Genomic DNA, 17,930 nt, shown 5'->3' on the forward strand with positions numbered 1-17,930 from the left:
GTTTCTCTTGAATGGGACTCTGTGATTCCTGGATTTGTGTGACTTTTTCTCTCATCAAATTAGGGAAATTTTCTCCCATTACTCTTTCAAATATGTTTTCTATTCCTTGTTCTTCTTCTTCTCGTATCCCTATTATTCGGATATTATTACATTTCATATTGTGTTGCATTTCTCTTAATCCCTCTTCATTCTTTCTGAGCCTCTTTTCCCTTTCCTGTTTTCTGTGAGATGCTTTCTACTTTGTCCTCCAACTTACTAATCTGATCTTCTGTCTCATCTACCCTATTTTTAATGCTTTCTACTGTGTTTTTCAATTCAGCAATTGTATTCTTCATTTCCTCTTGGCCCTTTCTAATTGTTTCCATTTCCTTTTTCATGTTGATATAGTTTGCGGTGAGATCACTGTAGCTCCCCTGTAATTTCTGGTAGCTCACTGTGAGCTCTTTGAACTTCGTAATAACCAGTGCTTTGAATTCAGTATCTGATAGTTGACTTGCCTCTATTTCATCTAACATTCTTTCTGAGGGTTCCTCCTTTCCTTTCATTTGGGGATTCTTTGTTTTCCCATTGTTTGTGAGACTCTTCTTGTTAGCCTCAGCTTCTTAGATTAATCTATTTTGAAACCCTGGGTTTATGGTGTGAACTTCTGTGGTGGAATGCCTGTGAATTTCAGTGGTGCAGTCTCTTTAGGTTATCCTGTCGTTCTCTGCTTCCACCGACTCAAATATGCAGCAACTTTTGGCTTCTCTCCTACAGCAAAGTGCAATTTGTCTCTCTGACTCTACTATTGCCAGGCCTCTTCTATGGGTCCAGCTCTGGTCTTTTCATATTTTCAAGTTGATTGTGACTCTTGTGGGTAAAAGAAAGAAAAGACAAGGATAGAAATAAAAGGAAGAAAAAAAAAGGGTAGGTGAATGGAAGAAAGAGCAATAAGTTGAGAAAGAAAAGAAGGAATAAAACAGAAAATCCAAGAAAAGAGGACAAAAGTATCAAAAGATGAAACAGTCATAAAATTTAAAAGAAATAAGAGATTATGTCTGGTTCCTCCCTGACCGTCGAGGTTTTTGGTCCCTCATTTTCATATATGCTTGGCAACTGCTGGCTTGCTGGCTCCTCCTCCTCCGATCGGACAGGTTTCTCTCCCTTTATGTACTAGGAACTGGTATCTGCTCCGTCCTACTCCATCGCCATCTTGAAAGCCTCCGAGGTGCCAGAATTATTGTCTGAAGCTGTTCAACCCAATAAACAAGAGTCTTCCACGTGGGGAGAGCTAACATTTATTCAGTCAACAAATGCTGAGTGCCTGTCAGGGCCACTGCTAGTCATTGGGACACATGGAACATGTGATCAGTCAACATGAAACTGCATGATATCAGCATGCTCATGTCACCCAGATGTCACTAAGTGACAGTGTGCACAATGTTTCATTAAACATTTATTAACATAATAACAACAGCTGATGACATCACAAAAAGCCAAACTCAGAATGCAAGAACTGCACAGCATACAGACCAAGGTCAATGCAGCAAGAGCTGGCTGGACAGCAACATGGGAGATGCTTAGACAGCTGGGGATGACGCTCCACAGTCCACTTTAGGAACAAACACTTTTACTATGATCTAAAAATTCCTCTCTAACTTCCAAACTGATGTTTCCATTCCTCAATAATGAGTGAGCTAAACAAATAAATGATGAAATATTGACCATGAATCCAACAATTTCAGGCATGGATGGGGAAAAACCTAATATCTTTATCAACTGCAAAGAGAAAACTCTAGCAGTCAGGTGAAAATGACAAAAGTTTTTTTGAGCATAACATAAATGTACAAAGCTGAGCAAATCCTTCTGTTGTTGCAAACACTATCTTCAAAAGAGCGGCCAGGAAGAGACTGACAATGGAACAGAGCTATTTTTTCATTTCCAAAATGGCACTTCCTGGTCCACGGTGCTTAGCGCTGCAGATGTTGCAGAACTGCGCAGGAGAGGTCTAAAATGTAATTTAAAAACACAAGATTAAAAAAAACAACTTTTGTTTCTACTTTCATATTCAGAAATATTATGGGAGCATCAGTCAGGGGACAGGGAGGATGCTATGAAATGTCATTTCTTTTCCTTGACATTATTGGTGGTTCACATAGGATTCCATCTAGAATAGGTATTATTCAAAGGACACCCTACAGAAAAACAAGTCGAATGTGACAGAGAGGAACATGACACTAAAAAAGAGCAGGGTCATAATGAAGAAATCAGGTTGAGAGAGCTGTACAAAACATAAAATGGTTCTTACTATATCTCATGTCTCTAAAGCTCAACAGTCATCAATTTTACCTGAACAAATTCACTTAAATGAATATCATTTTATAATGCTTAGTATAATATATTAAACATTTTTATATTTGAGAACTAGATGAATTAATTTTCCTAATATGATATAAAGCTATATTATAATTTTGAGAACCCACAGAGCCATAGGATGACAGGCTACAATTTTGAGCACACCTATGAAATTGACTGCATCAATTTCTGCTTAGCTGATAGTGGCTAGCTGCCAACTCACCATGCTGGGCATGGGCAGGCACTCCTTGTGGAACATATGCCGGCAATGGAAGACCACCACACTGAATGGCTTAGCTGCGTCTGGGGGCAGAGGGCAGAAAAGAGAGAAGGCCTCAATGCAACAAGCAGATCAGAAACTTACAAAACCAGTCTTTTATTTTCCCTATCATCTCATACCCCTCCCCTTTGGCAACCATCAGTTTTTTTCTATTAGATCTGTTTTGTTTATTCATTTTTTAAAAGATTCCACATATAAGTGAAATTATATGATACTTTCCTTTTTCTTTCTGACTTACTTCACTTAGCATAATATAATACCCTTTAGGTACATCCATACTGTTGCAAATGGCAAGATTTTGGGGGGGGTTATGGCCAATAATATGCCTTTGGATATATATACCACATCTTTATCCATTCATCTATCTATTGATGGATACCTAGTTAGCTTCTATATCTTTGCTATTGTAAATAGTGCTGCAATGAACATAAGGGGTATGTATGTCTTTTTGAATTCATGTTTCTTTCAGATCAATACGGAGTAGTGGAATTGCTGGGTTGTTCAGGAACTCTATTTTTAATTTTTTTCGAGGAATATCCATAACTTTTTACCACAGCAGCTATACCAATTTATAATTCCAACAGTACACAAGGGTTCCCTTTTTTCCACATCCTGGCCAAAACTTGTTATTCATCGATTATTTGATGATAGCCATTCTGATATATGTGAGGTGATATCTCATTGTGGTTTTAATTTGTATTTCCCTTATGATTAGTGATGTTGAGCATCTTTCCATATTTCTGTTGGACATCTTTGTATGTCCTCCTGAGAGAAATGTATCGACAGGTCCTCTGCCCATTTTTTAATCAGACTGTTTGGTTTTCTTAGTGTTAAGTTGTATAAGTACCTTATATGTTTTAGATAGTAAACCCTTATTAAATGTATCATTTGCAAATATCTTCTCCCATTCAGTAGGTTGTCTTTTTATTTTATGATTTCCTTCACAGTGCAAAAACTTTTCAGTTTGATGTAGTCCCACTTGTTAATTTTTGTTGTTGTTGTACACATCACAAAAGATACTAAGAGCAATGTCAAGAGTTTATTGTGTATGTTTTCTTCTAGGAGTTTCAGGTCTTAAACTTAAGTCTTTAATCAATTTGGAGTTTATTTTTGTATACGGTCCAACTTAGAAAGTGGCCCCATTTCATTTTTTTTTGTATATGTCCAGTTTTCCTCACACCATTTACTTAATGAGACTGTTTTGATGCATTGTATATTTTTGCTTCCTTTGTCATAGATTAATTGATCATATAAGCAAGAGTTTATTTCTGGGCTATTTTATTCCATTGATCTCTATGTCTGTTTTTATGCCAGTATGCACTGCTTGGATCATTTTAGTTCTGTAGAAGTTTGAACTCTGGGAGCATGTCACCTTTCCCTTTGTTCCTTTTCAAGGTGGGGTCTTTGTAGTTTCATACACATTTTTGGATTAGTTGTTCTAAGAAAAATACCACTGGTATTTTTAATAAAGACTGTGGTGCCTCTGTAAATGACTTAAAATAGTAGTAAAGACATTTTATGATTATTAATCTTTCCAATCCATGAATGTGGTATATCCTTCCATTTATTTGTTATTTTCTTCAGTTTCTTTTAATATCTCACAGTTCTCTCAGGACAGGTCTTTCACCTCTTTGGTTCAATTTATTCTGAGGTACTTTTTTTATGTAATTGCAAATAGGATTTTCTTAATTTCTCCTTCTGATCATTCAGTATTGGCTAATGAAACAGGTAAAAATCCTACATTATGATTTTCAAATCCTGAAATTTTACTGAATTCACTTATTAATTCTAATAGTTTCTTGGTGGAGTCTTTAGGGTTTTCTACGTAAAGTATCATGTTATCTGCAAATAATGAGAGTTTTATTTCCTCCTCTCTAAGTTAGATGCCTTCATTTCTTTTTCCTGTCTGATTGTTCTAGCTAGGACTTCCAGTGCTATGTTGCATAGAAGTGGTAATAGTGGGCATCCTTGTCTTATTTCTGACCTTAGAGGAAAGGCTTTCAGCTTTTCACCATTGAGTACAATATTAGCTGTGGGTTTGTCATATATAGTCTTTATAGTATTGAAGTATGTTCTTTCTATACCCACTTTGTTGAGAGGAGATTTTGTCAGAAAAGGATGTTAAAGTCTCTCTAATCCTTTTTCTGCCTCTACTGAGATGATCCTATCATTTCTATCTTTCATTTTGTTAGTGGGGTGTATCATGTTGATTGATTTACAGATAATGAAGCCTATTTGCATCCTTGGAATAATCTTACTTGGTCAGCGGTATAATCCTCTTAATGTATACTTCATCCCGTTTACTAATATTTTGTTGAAAATTTCTACAGTTATGTTCATCAAGCATATTGGCCTCTAATTTTCCTTTTTTTGTAATGTATTTGTTTGGTTGAGTTTGGAAGTGTTTCTTGTACTATACTTTTTTAAATAGTTTAAGAAGAATGCATATTAATTCTTCTTTAAATGTGTAGTAGAATTCCCCTGTGAAGCAATCTGGTCCAGGACTTTTATTTGTTGAGAGTTTTTTGATTATTTGCTCAATTTTATTACTAGTAACTGGTCTGTTTAGATTTGTTATTTCTTCCTGTCTGGTAAGAAATTTACCCATTATGTGTCAAGTTTGTTGGCATATAATTTTTCAAAGTATTATTTAATGACTTTTTATATTTTTGAGGTGTCGGTTGTTAACTTCTCTTTCATTTAAGGTTTTATTTATTTGGCCTCTCTTTCTTTTATTCTTGATGAGGTTGGTTAAAGGTTTAATTTTCTTTATCTTTTCAAATAACAAACTCTTAGCTTCATTGAACTTTTCTATTGTTTTTTAAATTTTTTTTGTTTATTTTTATTCCAATCTTAATTACTTCCCTCCTACTGTTTACTTTGGGTTTTATTGTTATTTCCCCACCCTCCAGTTCTCATAAATGTAGAGTTAGATGGTTTATTTGGAATTTTTCTTGTTTCCTGTTGTAGGCCTGTAGAGCTATGAACATCCAACTTAGAAATGTTTTTGTTGCATTCCATAAAGCATATTCAGAAAAGTTTTATTTATTTATTTATTTTATTTTATTTAGTTATTTTTCAAGTACAGTTTGTCTATTTTTCCCATCCCAGCCTCCCCCGCCCCTTGCTCCCCACCTCCCTCCCTTGTGTTTTTATCTTCATTTGTGTCAAGGTAGTTTTTGAATACCTACTTGACTTCTTCTTTGATTCACTGGCTGTTCAGTTTTCGTGTTCTTTAGTTTTCATGTATTTGTGTTCCCCTCTCCCCCATTTTCTTTCCATAGTTGATTTCTACTGTCATGTCATTGCAGCTGGAAAAGATGCTTGATAATGATTTTAATCTCCTTGAATTTACTGAGGCTTGTTATATGGCCTAATATGTGATCTATTCTGGAGAAGGATGCATATGCACTTGAAAAATTGTGTATCCTATTTTTAAGTTTTTGGATGAAATGTTCTATAAATATCTATTAAGTTGACCAGGGCTAATGTGACACTTAAAGCCATTATTCCCTTATTAATTTTGCCTCAATGATCTATCCATTGATGAAAGTTGGATATTAAAGTCCCTTTCTATGATTGAATTTCTCCTTTTACCTGTCCATTAACATTTGCTTCATATATTTAGTTGCTCCAATGTTGGGTTACAAAAACTTATGATTGTTACATACTTTTTCTTGATTGACCATTTTATAATTATGTATGTCTTTGCCTTTTTGTTACATATTCTGTTTTAAAGTCGATTTAGTCTGATATGAGTATTGCTACCCAGCTATCTTTTAATTTCCATCTGCATGAATTTTCTTCTACCATCCCTTAACTTTCAGTCTGTGTGCCATTTGATTTGAAGGCTCTTGTAGGCAGTATATGGGTGAGTCATGTTTTTTAATCATTCAGCCCCTCTATGTCTTTTCAAAAAGTATTATTTATTTATTTATTTTTTAGAGAGAGGGAGGGATGGGGAAAGAAAGGAAAACATTGACTTGTTGTCTCTTGCTTGCCACCAACTGGTGACCTGGCCCACAACACAGGCATGTTCCCTGACTGGGGATTGAACTGATGACCTTTCTGTTGACAGTCCAATGCTCAACCCACTGAGCCACACCAGCCACAGCACCACTCTCTTTTTATTGGAGCATTTACTACATTTTATGTTTAAATTAATTATGATAACTATGTGCTTATTCCCATTTTGTAATTTGTTTTTGGTTGTTTTTTATAGTTCTGTTCTTTCCTTTACTTTTCTTGTTTTTCTCCCTTGTGGTTTACTGATTTTCTTAGTTTTTTGTTTGAGTTCTGTTCTCTTTACTCTTTGTGTGTCTTTTGTAGGTTTTTGGTTTGTGGTTACCATAAGGTTTATGTATATCATTCTATATCTATAGCAGTTTATTTTAAGCTGATAGATGTTTAAGTTTGAATATACTCTAAAAGGAGTATATTTGTACATCCCTTTCCATACTTTAAGTTTTTGATGTCACATTTTAGATGTTTTTGTGTTATGCATCTTTTAACTATCTATTGTAGTTTGAGTTGAGTTTGGTACTTTTATTTTTGACCAAAAGGCAGTAGCTTTTTAAATGTCTGATTTGCTATATTTATTAACTATTTGGCTTTACGTGTGATATTTTTCTTTTTTCATATTTTCTTATTTCTGGTTAGTGTCTTTTATTTTTACTTAAAGAAGATCCTATAACATTTCTCGTAGGACTGGTTTAATGGTGATGAGCTCCTGTATTTTATGTTTGTCAGGGAAACTCTTTTCTCACCTTTAATTCTGAATTACCTTGCTGGGTAAATTATTCAAGGTTGTAGGTTTCTTTCTTTCAGCACTTTAAATATGTCCTGCCACTCCCTCCTGGTCTGGAAAGTTGAGGCTGAGAAATCAGCCTTTTGGGGTTTCCTTTATATAAGTTGTTTCTTTTTTTCAAGATTGTCACTTTATACTTAACTTTGCCAATATAATTACTGTATGTCTTGGTGTGGGTCTCTCTGGGTTTATCTTATTTGGAATTCTCTGCTTCCTGAACCTGGATGTGTACTTCTTTTTGCAGGTTAGGAAAGTTTTCAGCTGTTATTTCTTTAAATAAACTTTCTGTTCCTTTTCTGTCTGGGACCTCTATAAATACAAATGTTTGTTTGCTTGCTGTTATCCCAGAAGTCCTTTAAAAACTATCTTTTTTTTTTTTTTAAATCTTTTTTCTTTTTGCTGTTCTGATTGATTTCCACTAGTCTGTCTTCTAGGTCACCGATTCATTCTTCTGCATAAGCTAATCTATTTTTGATGCATTTTTCTCTTTAGTTATTGAGTTTTTCAGTTCCACCTGATTCTTTGTCATACTTCCTAAATTTTTGTTGAAGTTCTTCCTAAATTCCTCTATTTCACTCTCAAGTTTGGTGAGCATCCTTATGGTTGACTCTTTGAATTACTTACTAGGCAAATTACTTGTCTTCATATCCTTAGCATTTTCTTCTGAGGGTTTTTCTTATTCCTTCATCTGAGAGATATTCTTTTGATTTTTTTGTTTAGTTTGACTTTCTGTGTTTGTTATATAAATTAAGACAAAGTATCAATCTCTCCCAGTCTTGAAAACAGTGGCGTTGTACAGAAGTAACTCTCTGCAGCATGTGTCTGCTGGGTGGTTTTGGCAGGCCACCTGCAGCAGAGAGAGGACCTACGGTGTCCGGGGCCCTTGCCTACAGTGCCAGAGCAGCTCTAGGTAGGGAGGCTAGGTGAAGCAACTCTGTCTGGAGCTGAATGAGCTCAAGTGATGTGTCAGGGAATACAGTGTAGTAACCCTGCAACGTGGCCAGAGCACCTGGATATAGCTCCTAGCCACCCAATGGAGCTGTGGGGTGGGGGGTGGAGTGGAATGTAGGCAATGGTGTTCACTGCTCCCCTGACCCAGACATTTTCCATAGCTGCTGGAGAGCTCCTGTGGTTTCCCAGCTTTCTCTATTTGGTCCCCTTTTCTAGTCTGTTGGTCAGAAGCTGTTCATTCAGCATTCAGTTGTCTCTCAGGAGTAAGTGCTTTCTATGTATGTGTATATTTCAGTTTGCTCATAGGAAGAGGTGAGTTCAGTGTTCTACCACTGTTGCCATCTTGAATCTGTATCTTAAACCAGTCTTTTTTTCCCATCTGTTAGCATACTTTTAATAAAATTAATTTGAATTTACTGCAGTGACACTGGTTAATAAAATCATAAAGGTTTCAAGTGTACAATTTCATAATACATCATCTGTACACTGTACTGTGTGTTCAGCAGTCAAACCAGTCTTAATGAAAGTCTAGCTGTAATTAAATGAACTACCGTAGGAGGATTGCTTATTTACAAACGCATTCCTGAGTTGGGGTGGTGGTCAAATGAAAATGAGATATTCTATTCATGTTGCCATGTTGAGTCACAGGTTACTTGCTTAGCCTTTATGCAATTTACTACAACTACACACTGGAGACAGTTCCATTAGCAAATTTAACCATATTAGCCATATTAGAGCCAGTATATGTTTGTGCATTCCCTCCTCCTGAACCCTGCTCATACACAGAATTGTTACACACCACATAGTGAGGTCAGTTTTACGGCTTTATAAAAATGCTTTCTGCCAGTTCATTTACTATCTTTGTCAAGACTATCTTCTGGTTTCAGGGCAGAGCTTGGTTAAACCTTAGGCTATAACCTTGCATTGTACTGCACTTCTGCAGGAATTTACTCTAACTATACAGTGCCAATGTATACAGTCTCTTTCTGTTAAAACACTGCCTAAAATACTATGGAAACTCACTTCTTTCCTTGTGCCCACAGCAGTTTGTAGCATAAACGGTTAAAATCCAAACCTATTTATTTCTTCTAGAAAAGGCCCTAAGTGGAAAAACTTTTCATACTCCTACCCTATTAAACAATCCCTTAAAGCTAACTAAATGCTGTATCAACTAGCTCATTTAGTATTTCTCTAAGACAAATTTATATTAAAACAAAAATAAGAAGGTTTTTTTAGTATCCTGACAATGTTCTTTAATTTCTACTTTCAGATTACAGACTTTTCCTCTTCTCATGTCATAGGATCCAAAGTAAGATGATTTGATTATACATGAAGATAAATAAACCAAAAATTATAAACAAATGTTCATATCTCTTAAGAAGTCTCCATTCCAGTTAGATGGGGGGGCACATGTAATTATGTTTCCATTGATATGTGAGGTAATTTGGACGCCAAAACCACATAGGAGAGAAAAAGCTTTGAAAAAGAAAAAGCCTTATAAAAAATTTTCCCACATACACACATCGTTCTTCAACCTTGGAAAATAAACACATTGATGGTAAGTTTTCATTTTATTTTGTTTTACTCTATATCAGTGCTTTGCAAAGAATGGCCCCTGAACCAGTAGCATCAACATTGCTTGGGAACTTGTTAGAAATGCAAATTCTCATGTCCTACCCTGAAAATACTGAATTGGAACCTCTGTGAGTGGGAACAGCATTCTGGGCTTTAACAAACCTGCCAGGTGATGCTGACTTACTCCATAGTTTAAGATCCTTAGCTCTAAAGATTGGCACTATCAGCAGGCAACTGAGTAGAGATATGGGCTGAAATTATTCTCTAAACTGGGTTATCCTGAAAGTTTTATAATTTTATTAAAATTTCACTCACCATTAACAAATATTGGGGGATCTTTGCCCCTCCCAACCATCTTACCTGATGGAAGAATAGGGGAAAGGCACGATTCACAAATGTTCTCCTCTGCAAGGAAACACATACACTTGAGATTACACAATGTTTCTGGTTTCTATTTGCTCTGTCTCCTGTGAAAGCTAGACATATAGTTCCATATGATTATTGCAATTTTACTCACCATCGACCACAATGCCTTTCATTTGAGTACGATGCATTTTCTTCAATAAAGACAGAGAGTCAGCTACGAGAATCTTCTTGCAGCCTTCACGAAGCAGAATCTAATGCATACATTGTAAGAGAAAAGCCACCTTAAAAAGATTCAAGTATCTGGGACAGGGACCCTCTCATTGGGGCCTAAGAAAACTGGTGTTTTCTTAAAATATTTCAAAGAGACCCACCCTGGCTCCTGCCCACAGCACCCTTCTCCCTCCAAACCACTGTCAGACCCACGTTGTTAGCTTCCATTTGGGTATGACACTGCAATTTTTCTTAGCAATATACTGTGGTTCCTGCAGTGCTTGTAACAAAAATTCCAATTTCAAAGTCTGACACAGAAGGCCCTCTATTAACTACCCCTATTGTCTTACAGGTCTTTGTAATACAGATTCTCTGGGGCAGAGTTTGGCCCCTAGTGACCTGCTCATTCCAAACATCAGATCTTTGCCCAGGATGTAAAACCTGCAATTTGAAAGTCATTTATCTCATAAAGCCATCTATTTACTGCACAAATGCTTTACTGTACTGGATTTCTATCATATGTTAGGCATAAGGCATGGAGCAATAAATTAAACAGACATGAAATCTGTCCTAAGCCCCCTCCAGGGTGCAAACTGTTCTGTTCCCTGCAAATCTGACCCAAACCATTTAGCAATTAATGTAGTGTGTAAATGTAACTGACTACATCAACCCCCAAATTTAATGAGTCTGAAGTGTACGACAAGTGAAAAAAGACCACAGATATTACATATTCTGTCACAAGATTCATTCTCTTACTCTTCATTCCAGTACCGTACTTTGTTTCTTCATGCATGTTTATTACTCCAGAGACTTATTTATTTCTCCTCTCTCTGCCTGGAAGGTGATGCAAGCTAACACTTCGGTACCCTCTGAAGTCAGGATGCAGACAGCAGAGGTCAAACACCTGTTTTTTGACTGATACCAAGTTCACGTTGCAGAGCTGGTGAAACAACACTGCCCACCTGCTTTTAGGCAGGTAAGCAGAAACTCACTTTACCTTTGAAACCCATTCTGCTGGCTGCAGGTGAGTTCACACCCTTTTCTGAGTTTTCTTTAGTATTTTATTAGAAACTGAGAGATGCTGTGTGAGGTGTGCTTAAGCCAGATGACATTTTTTTTTTTAAACCAAAACTCGCTGCTTTTCAAAAGGGAAATACTTGAGGCCTAAAGGGCTGAGTGGGTTTCATGCAGTGCTCTGCAATGTCCCAATGTGCTTCTGTGCAACTCCATGTAACTGCCATGGAAACCCACATGATGACACTGCCACCTCACTGCAGCCCAGCTCGCATTCACTGCATTTTGCTTTCTTATGTTTTCAGGTCACCAAGGAAGGGAAGTGAGAGAGTGGCCAATTTGGAACTCGATCGTCAGTCACCTGCAGTAACATGTGCTCCTCTCAAACCACAAAGAGCACTGGCTTTGGGTGAATGAAGCCAGAGGGTTTCCCCCTAATGATACGAAGGCTAATATTCACGAACACAAACCTCATGTCCAAATTAAAGTTTTATAACCACCATGTCTAGTATTGGTGAGCAGGAAATAATTAATAGCAGTACTATTTCTACATTAATTGAGGCACCCTGTATAAAGTTTTATTTTTAACATGCTATTAGAAATAGAATTTTTCTGATTCATTTAAAAAATATTAAAAGTTTGACATTAAAGCATACAGAAAGAAGAAAAAATAACAAATACAGTAAGAAAGATATCTAAAAAATACTCATGTCAGTAAAGGTCAATAAAATTTGTAAGCAAACAATATGAAGTTCCTCAGCCTCTGATACCAAAGTAAAAATTTAAGAGAAATAGTAACAATCATAGTCTCTTTGGTGAAATGTTTCCAAAAGAGCTAGCTCTGACCCTCAGTGGGTGTTTTAGGCCTATTGCATGAAACAGGGGTGTCCAACCTGCGGCCCACCAGCTGCATGTCACCCAGGATGGCTGTGAATGTGATCCAACAAAAAAATTGTAAATTTGGAGATGCTGGGAAGATGGTGACGGAGTAAGATGGAGCTGATACTAGCTCCTGTACTCATGGGTGAAAATCCTGGCAGATCTACAGAGAAACAGCACAATAAACCATCGGTTACCCAGCATTTATGAAATTAAAAGACCAGAGATTGTGACTGACGATGAAACACCAGACGGCGGCAGAGTCAGCTACTGGGGCTGGGTCTCACGCGGCCCCTGTGCTGCCACCAGAGCAACAGGCCTGGGAGACGGGGAGTCAGGAACGGGAGCCAGACACTCCAAGCCCCTGTGACTATCCTGGGAGACAGAGGAGTCAGGAACCGGAGCTGGGACATTCTCGGCCCTTGTGCCGATGCCATAGCTACCGGCCTGGGCAACGGAAGGGTCAGTTGCAGAAGCTGGGACACCAAAGGCCCCTGTGACGCAGCCATAGAGACAGGCCTGGGCCCTGAGGAGCCAGCTACCGGAGCCGGGACGTTCACAGATCCTGTGGCGCTGCCGTAGCGAGGGACTGAATGCCGGGGAGTCAGGTACGGAAGCCGGGACTATCCAAACCCCTGTGACACAGCAGAGAAGCCAGCTACGGCTGCCAGGAAGTTCTCAGCTCTTGTGCCGCTGCCATAGCAATGGGACTGGACGCCGGGGAGTCAGGTACGGAAGCCTGGACACTCCAAACCCCTGAGACAGCCCTGGGAGGCAGAGGAGCCCTCTACGGGAACTGGGATGCTCTCAGCCCCTGTGCTGCTGCCATAGCAACGGGACTGGACACTAGGGAATCAGGTACGGGAGTTGGGACTTTCTAAGCCTCTGTGCCACTGCCATAAAGACAGGACTAGACGCCGGGAAGTCAGGTATGGAAACCAGGACACTCCAAACCCCTGTGACAGCCCTGGGCGGCAGAGAGCGCCAGATACGGGAGCCAGGACATTCCCAGCCTCTGTGCCGCTGATGTAGTAACGGGGCTGGGTGCTTGAGGAGGCGGCTACTAGAGGCTGGACATTCAGCAGTGGTAGGCGACCAATGCAGGGAACAGCGCGAGGACCAGCGTGAGTGTAGGTGGAGACGAAGAACATCAAGAAACTTCAAGGAGTCTGCACCACTGAACTTCACAAGGATCATACCACAGAAGTTTACACCATAAAACCAGGGTTTCAGAAAAGATCAACTTTAGAAGCAGAGACTAACAAGAAGAGTCTCAAACAATGGGAAGACAAAGAAACAATCCCCAATTGAAAGAAAAAGCAGAAACTTCAGAAAGAATGTTAGATGAAATAGAGGCTGATCAACTATCAGATAGTGAATTCAAAGCACTGGTTATTACAAAGTTCAAAGAGCTCAAAGTGAACTACCAGAAACTACAGGGGAACTATAATGATCTCTCTGCAAACTACAGCAACATCAAAAAGGAAATGGAAACCATCAGCAAGAGACAAGAGGAAATGAATAATACAATTTCTGAATTGAAGTACACAGTAGAAAGTTTCCAAAGTAGGATAGATGAAGCGGAGGATAGGATTAGTGAGTTGGAGGACAAGGTAGAAAGCATCTAACAGAAAGAGCAAGAAAATGAAAAGAGGCTCAGAAAGAATGAAGAGGGATTAAGAGAAATGCAAGACAATATGAAACGTAATAATATCGGAATAATAGGAATACCAGAAGGAGAAGAAGAAGAACAAGGGATAGAAAACGTATTTGAACGAGTAATGAGAGAAAATTTTCCTAATTTGATAAGAGAAAAAGTCTCACAAATTCAGGAATCACAGAGAGTCCCAACCAAGAGGAACCCAAGGAGGCCCACTTCAAGACACATCATCATCAAAATGGCAAAATTCCAAGACAAAGAGAGAATCTTAAAGGCAGCAAAGGAGAAAAAAGAAATAACATACAAGGGAGCCCCAATAAGGTTAGCTACGGACTTCTCAATGGAAACACTTCAAGCAAGAAGAGAATGGCAAGAAATATTCTAAGTAATGAGAACGAGAGGCCTACAACCAAGGCTACTTTACCCAGCAAGTCTTTCAACTAAGACAGATGGCCAAATAAAGAGCTTCCAAGACAAAAGAAGTCTAAAAGAATATGCCTCCACCAAACCAGCTCTACAAGAAATACTAAAAGGACTGCTTTAAGGGAAGGAAGCATAAGAGGGAGACAGTGAGGAACACAGGTACAAAAATGGCAATGAATAAGTACCTATCAATAATAACCTTAAATGTAAATGGATTAAATGCTCCAATCAAAAGACACAGAGTAGCTCAATGGATAAGAAAGCATGACCCACACATATGCTGCCTACAAGAGACCCACCTCAGGACAAAAGACCATCACAGACTAAAAGTGAAAGGCTGGAAACAAGTTTTCCAAGCAAACGGACAAGAAAAAAAAGCTGGGGTAGCAATTCTCATATCAGACAAAATAGACTTCAAAAAAAAGGCTATAAAGAGAGACCCAGAAGGTCACTTCATTATACTCAAGGGAAGAATCCACCAAGAAGACATTAACATTTTAAACATATATGCACCAAACATAGGGGCACGCAAATATATCAAGAAAATCTTAGAGGACTTCAAGAAAGATGTTGACAGCAACACAATTATAGTAGGGGATTTTAACACCCCACATCAAAAATGGACAGATCTCCCAAACAAATTATCAACAAAGATATTGTGGCATTAAACAACACCCTAGATGAAATGGCCTTAACTTATATATATAGAGCCCTTCATCCCAAAGAAGCTAAATACACATTCTTTTCAAATACACATGGAACATTCTCAAAGATAGACCACATGATAGGACACAAAACGAGCCTCAGCAAATTCAAGAATATTGAAATCATACCAAGCATCTTCTCTGACTACAAGGGACTGAAATTAGAAACCAACCCCAAAGAAAAAAACCCAAAGCACCCAAAATCATGGAGACTGAATGGTATGCTATTAAACAACAAATGGGTCAAGAATGAAATTAGGGAAAATTCAAAACGTTTCTGGAAACAAATGAAAATGAACTCACAACAACCCAAAACTTATGGGACACAGCGAAGGCAGTCCTGAGAGGGACCTTTATAGCAATACAGGCCTACCTAAAGAAGATATACACATTTCAAACAAACAACCTATCCCTACGCCTGCAAGAACTCGAGGAACAACAACAAAGACAGCCCAGAGCAAGCAGAAGGAAGGAAATAACCAAGATTAGAGCAGAATTAAATGACATAGAAACTAAAAGCACAATCCTAAGGATCAATGAATCCAGGAGTTGGTTCTTTGAGAAGATAAACAAAATAGACAAGCCTTTAAGTAGGCTCATCAAGAAAAGAAGAGAGAGGACACAAATAAACACAATCAGAAATGAAAAAGGAGAGATTACAACTGATACCACAGAAATAGAAGGATTGTAAGAAATTACTATGAAGAACTGTATGCCAAGAAATTTGAAAACCTAGGGGAAATAGACACATTTCTAGAAAAATACAATCTTCCAAAACTCAGTGAAAAAGAAGCAGAAAATCTAAATACACCAATAACAGCAAAAGAAATTGAAGCAGTAATCAAAAAACTCCCATCACACAAAAGCCCCGGACCAGATGGTTTCACAGGAGAATTCTACAAAGCATTTAAGGAAGAGCTAACCCCTATTCTCCACAGACTATTCCAAAAAATCCAGAAGGATGGAAAACTCCCAAATTCTTTTTATGAAGCCAACATCATCTTAATTCCAAAACCAGATAGAGACACAACAAAGAGAGAAAACTTCAGGCCAATATCGCTGATGAACATAGATGCTAAAATCCTCAACAAAATATTGGCAAATCGCATCCAACAATATATCAAAAAGATGATACATCATGATCAAGTGGGATTCATTCCAGGGATGCAAGGATGGTTCAATATTCACAAATCAGTAAATGTAATACATCACATAAACAAAAGCAAAGACAAAAATCACATGATCATATCAATAGATGCGGAAAAAGCTTTCGATGAGGTACAACACCCATTTATGATAAAAACACTCAGCAAAGTGGGAATACAGGGAGCATTTCTCAAAATAATAAAGGCCATATATGAGAGACCTACAGCCAATATCATACTCAATGGGAAAAAACTAAAAGCTTTTCCACTAAGATCAGGAACAAGACAAGGATGTCCACTTTCACCACTTCTATTCAATATAGTATTGGAAGTTTTAGCCACAGCAATCAGGCAAGAAAAGGAAATAAAAGGCATCCAAATAGGAAAGGAGGAAACAAAACTGTCACTGTTTGCAGATGACATGATAGTGTACATGGAAAATCCTATAGACTCTACCCAAAAACTGCTCAAACTAATTAATGAATTTGGCAAAACAGCTGGTTACAAAGTCAATATCCAGAAATCAAAGGCATTTTTGTATACCAACAGTGAATCAGCAGAAGCAGAAATAAAGAAAAAAATCCCATTTGACATAGCAAAAAGAAAAATAAAATATCTTGGAATAAACCTATCTAAGGAGGTAAAAAACCTGTATGCAGAAAACTATACAGCCCTGAAGAATGAAATCAAGGAAGACACAAACAAATGGAAACATATACCTTGTTCATGGATTGGAAGAATTAACATCATCAAAATGTCCATACTACCCAAAGCAATATACAGATTCAATGCAATACCTATTAAAGTACCAATGGCATATTTCACAGACATAGAGCAAACACTTCGAAAATTTATATGGAACCATAAACGAGCCCGAATAGCAGCTGCTCTTTTGAGAAAGAAGAACAAAGTAGGGGGGATCACAATACCTGATATCAAACTGTATTACAAGGCCACTGTAATCAAAACAGCCTGGTACTGGCATAAAAACAGGCACATAGACCAATGGAACAGAACAGAGAGCCTGGAAATCAACCCAACTCTCTACAGTCAATTAATATTCGACAAAGGGGGCAGTAACATAAAATGGAGTAAAGATAGCCTCTTCAACAAATGGTGTTGGGAGAACTGGACAGCTACGTGCAAAAAAATGAAACTTGAGCACCAACTTACACCATACATCAAAATAAATTCAAGGTGGATAAAAGACTTAAATGTAAGCCGTGACACCATTAAAGTCCTAGAGGAGAACATTGGCAAGAAAATCTCAGATATTTCACGCAGCAACTTCTTTACTGATATGTCCCCTAGAGCAAGGAATGTAAAGGAAAGAATAAACAAATGGGATCTCATCAAAATAAAAAGCTTCTGCGTGGCTAAAGAAAACAGTATTAAATTAGCAAGACAACCAACTGTATGGGAAAACATATTTGCCACTGATACCTCAGACAAAGGTTTAATCTCCAAAATATACAAAGAACTTACACGACTCCACTCTAAGAAGACACCCAACCCAATTAAAAAATGGGAAAAGGACTTGAACAAACAGTTCTCCAAGGAGGACAGATAGAACATTCAGAGA

General features: G+C 37.9%; 1 protein-coding gene across 2 annotated transcripts in view; it reads right to left on the reverse strand.

Moving 5' to 3' along the window:
* Nucleotides 1–1,254: 1,254 nt before the first annotated feature.
* VPS41 (VPS41 subunit of HOPS complex) overlaps nt 1,255–17,930 on the reverse strand; it is a 221,199-nt gene continuing 204,523 nt past the window's right edge. For both annotated transcript variants that reach the window (XM_053655114.1, XM_053655113.1), the window contains 4 exons: nt 10,465–10,564; nt 10,308–10,352; nt 2,558–2,637; nt 1,255–1,987 (listed from right to left, as the gene is read on the reverse strand). In XM_053655114.1, the coding sequence (XP_053511089.1) occupies nt 1,907–1,987; nt 2,558–2,637; nt 10,308–10,352; nt 10,465–10,564 (306 nt within the window). In that variant the 3' untranslated portion in view covers nt 1,255–1,906. The remainder of the gene's footprint in view (nt 1,988–2,557; nt 2,638–10,307; nt 10,353–10,464; nt 10,565–17,930) is intronic.

Source organism: Artibeus jamaicensis, unplaced genomic scaffold (assembly GCF_021234435.1).
Source record: "Artibeus jamaicensis isolate MK-2021 breed Jamaican fruit bat unplaced genomic scaffold, CSHL_Jam_final contig_924, whole genome shotgun sequence".
Taxonomy (NCBI): Eukaryota; Metazoa; Chordata; class Mammalia; order Chiroptera; family Phyllostomidae; genus Artibeus; species Artibeus jamaicensis.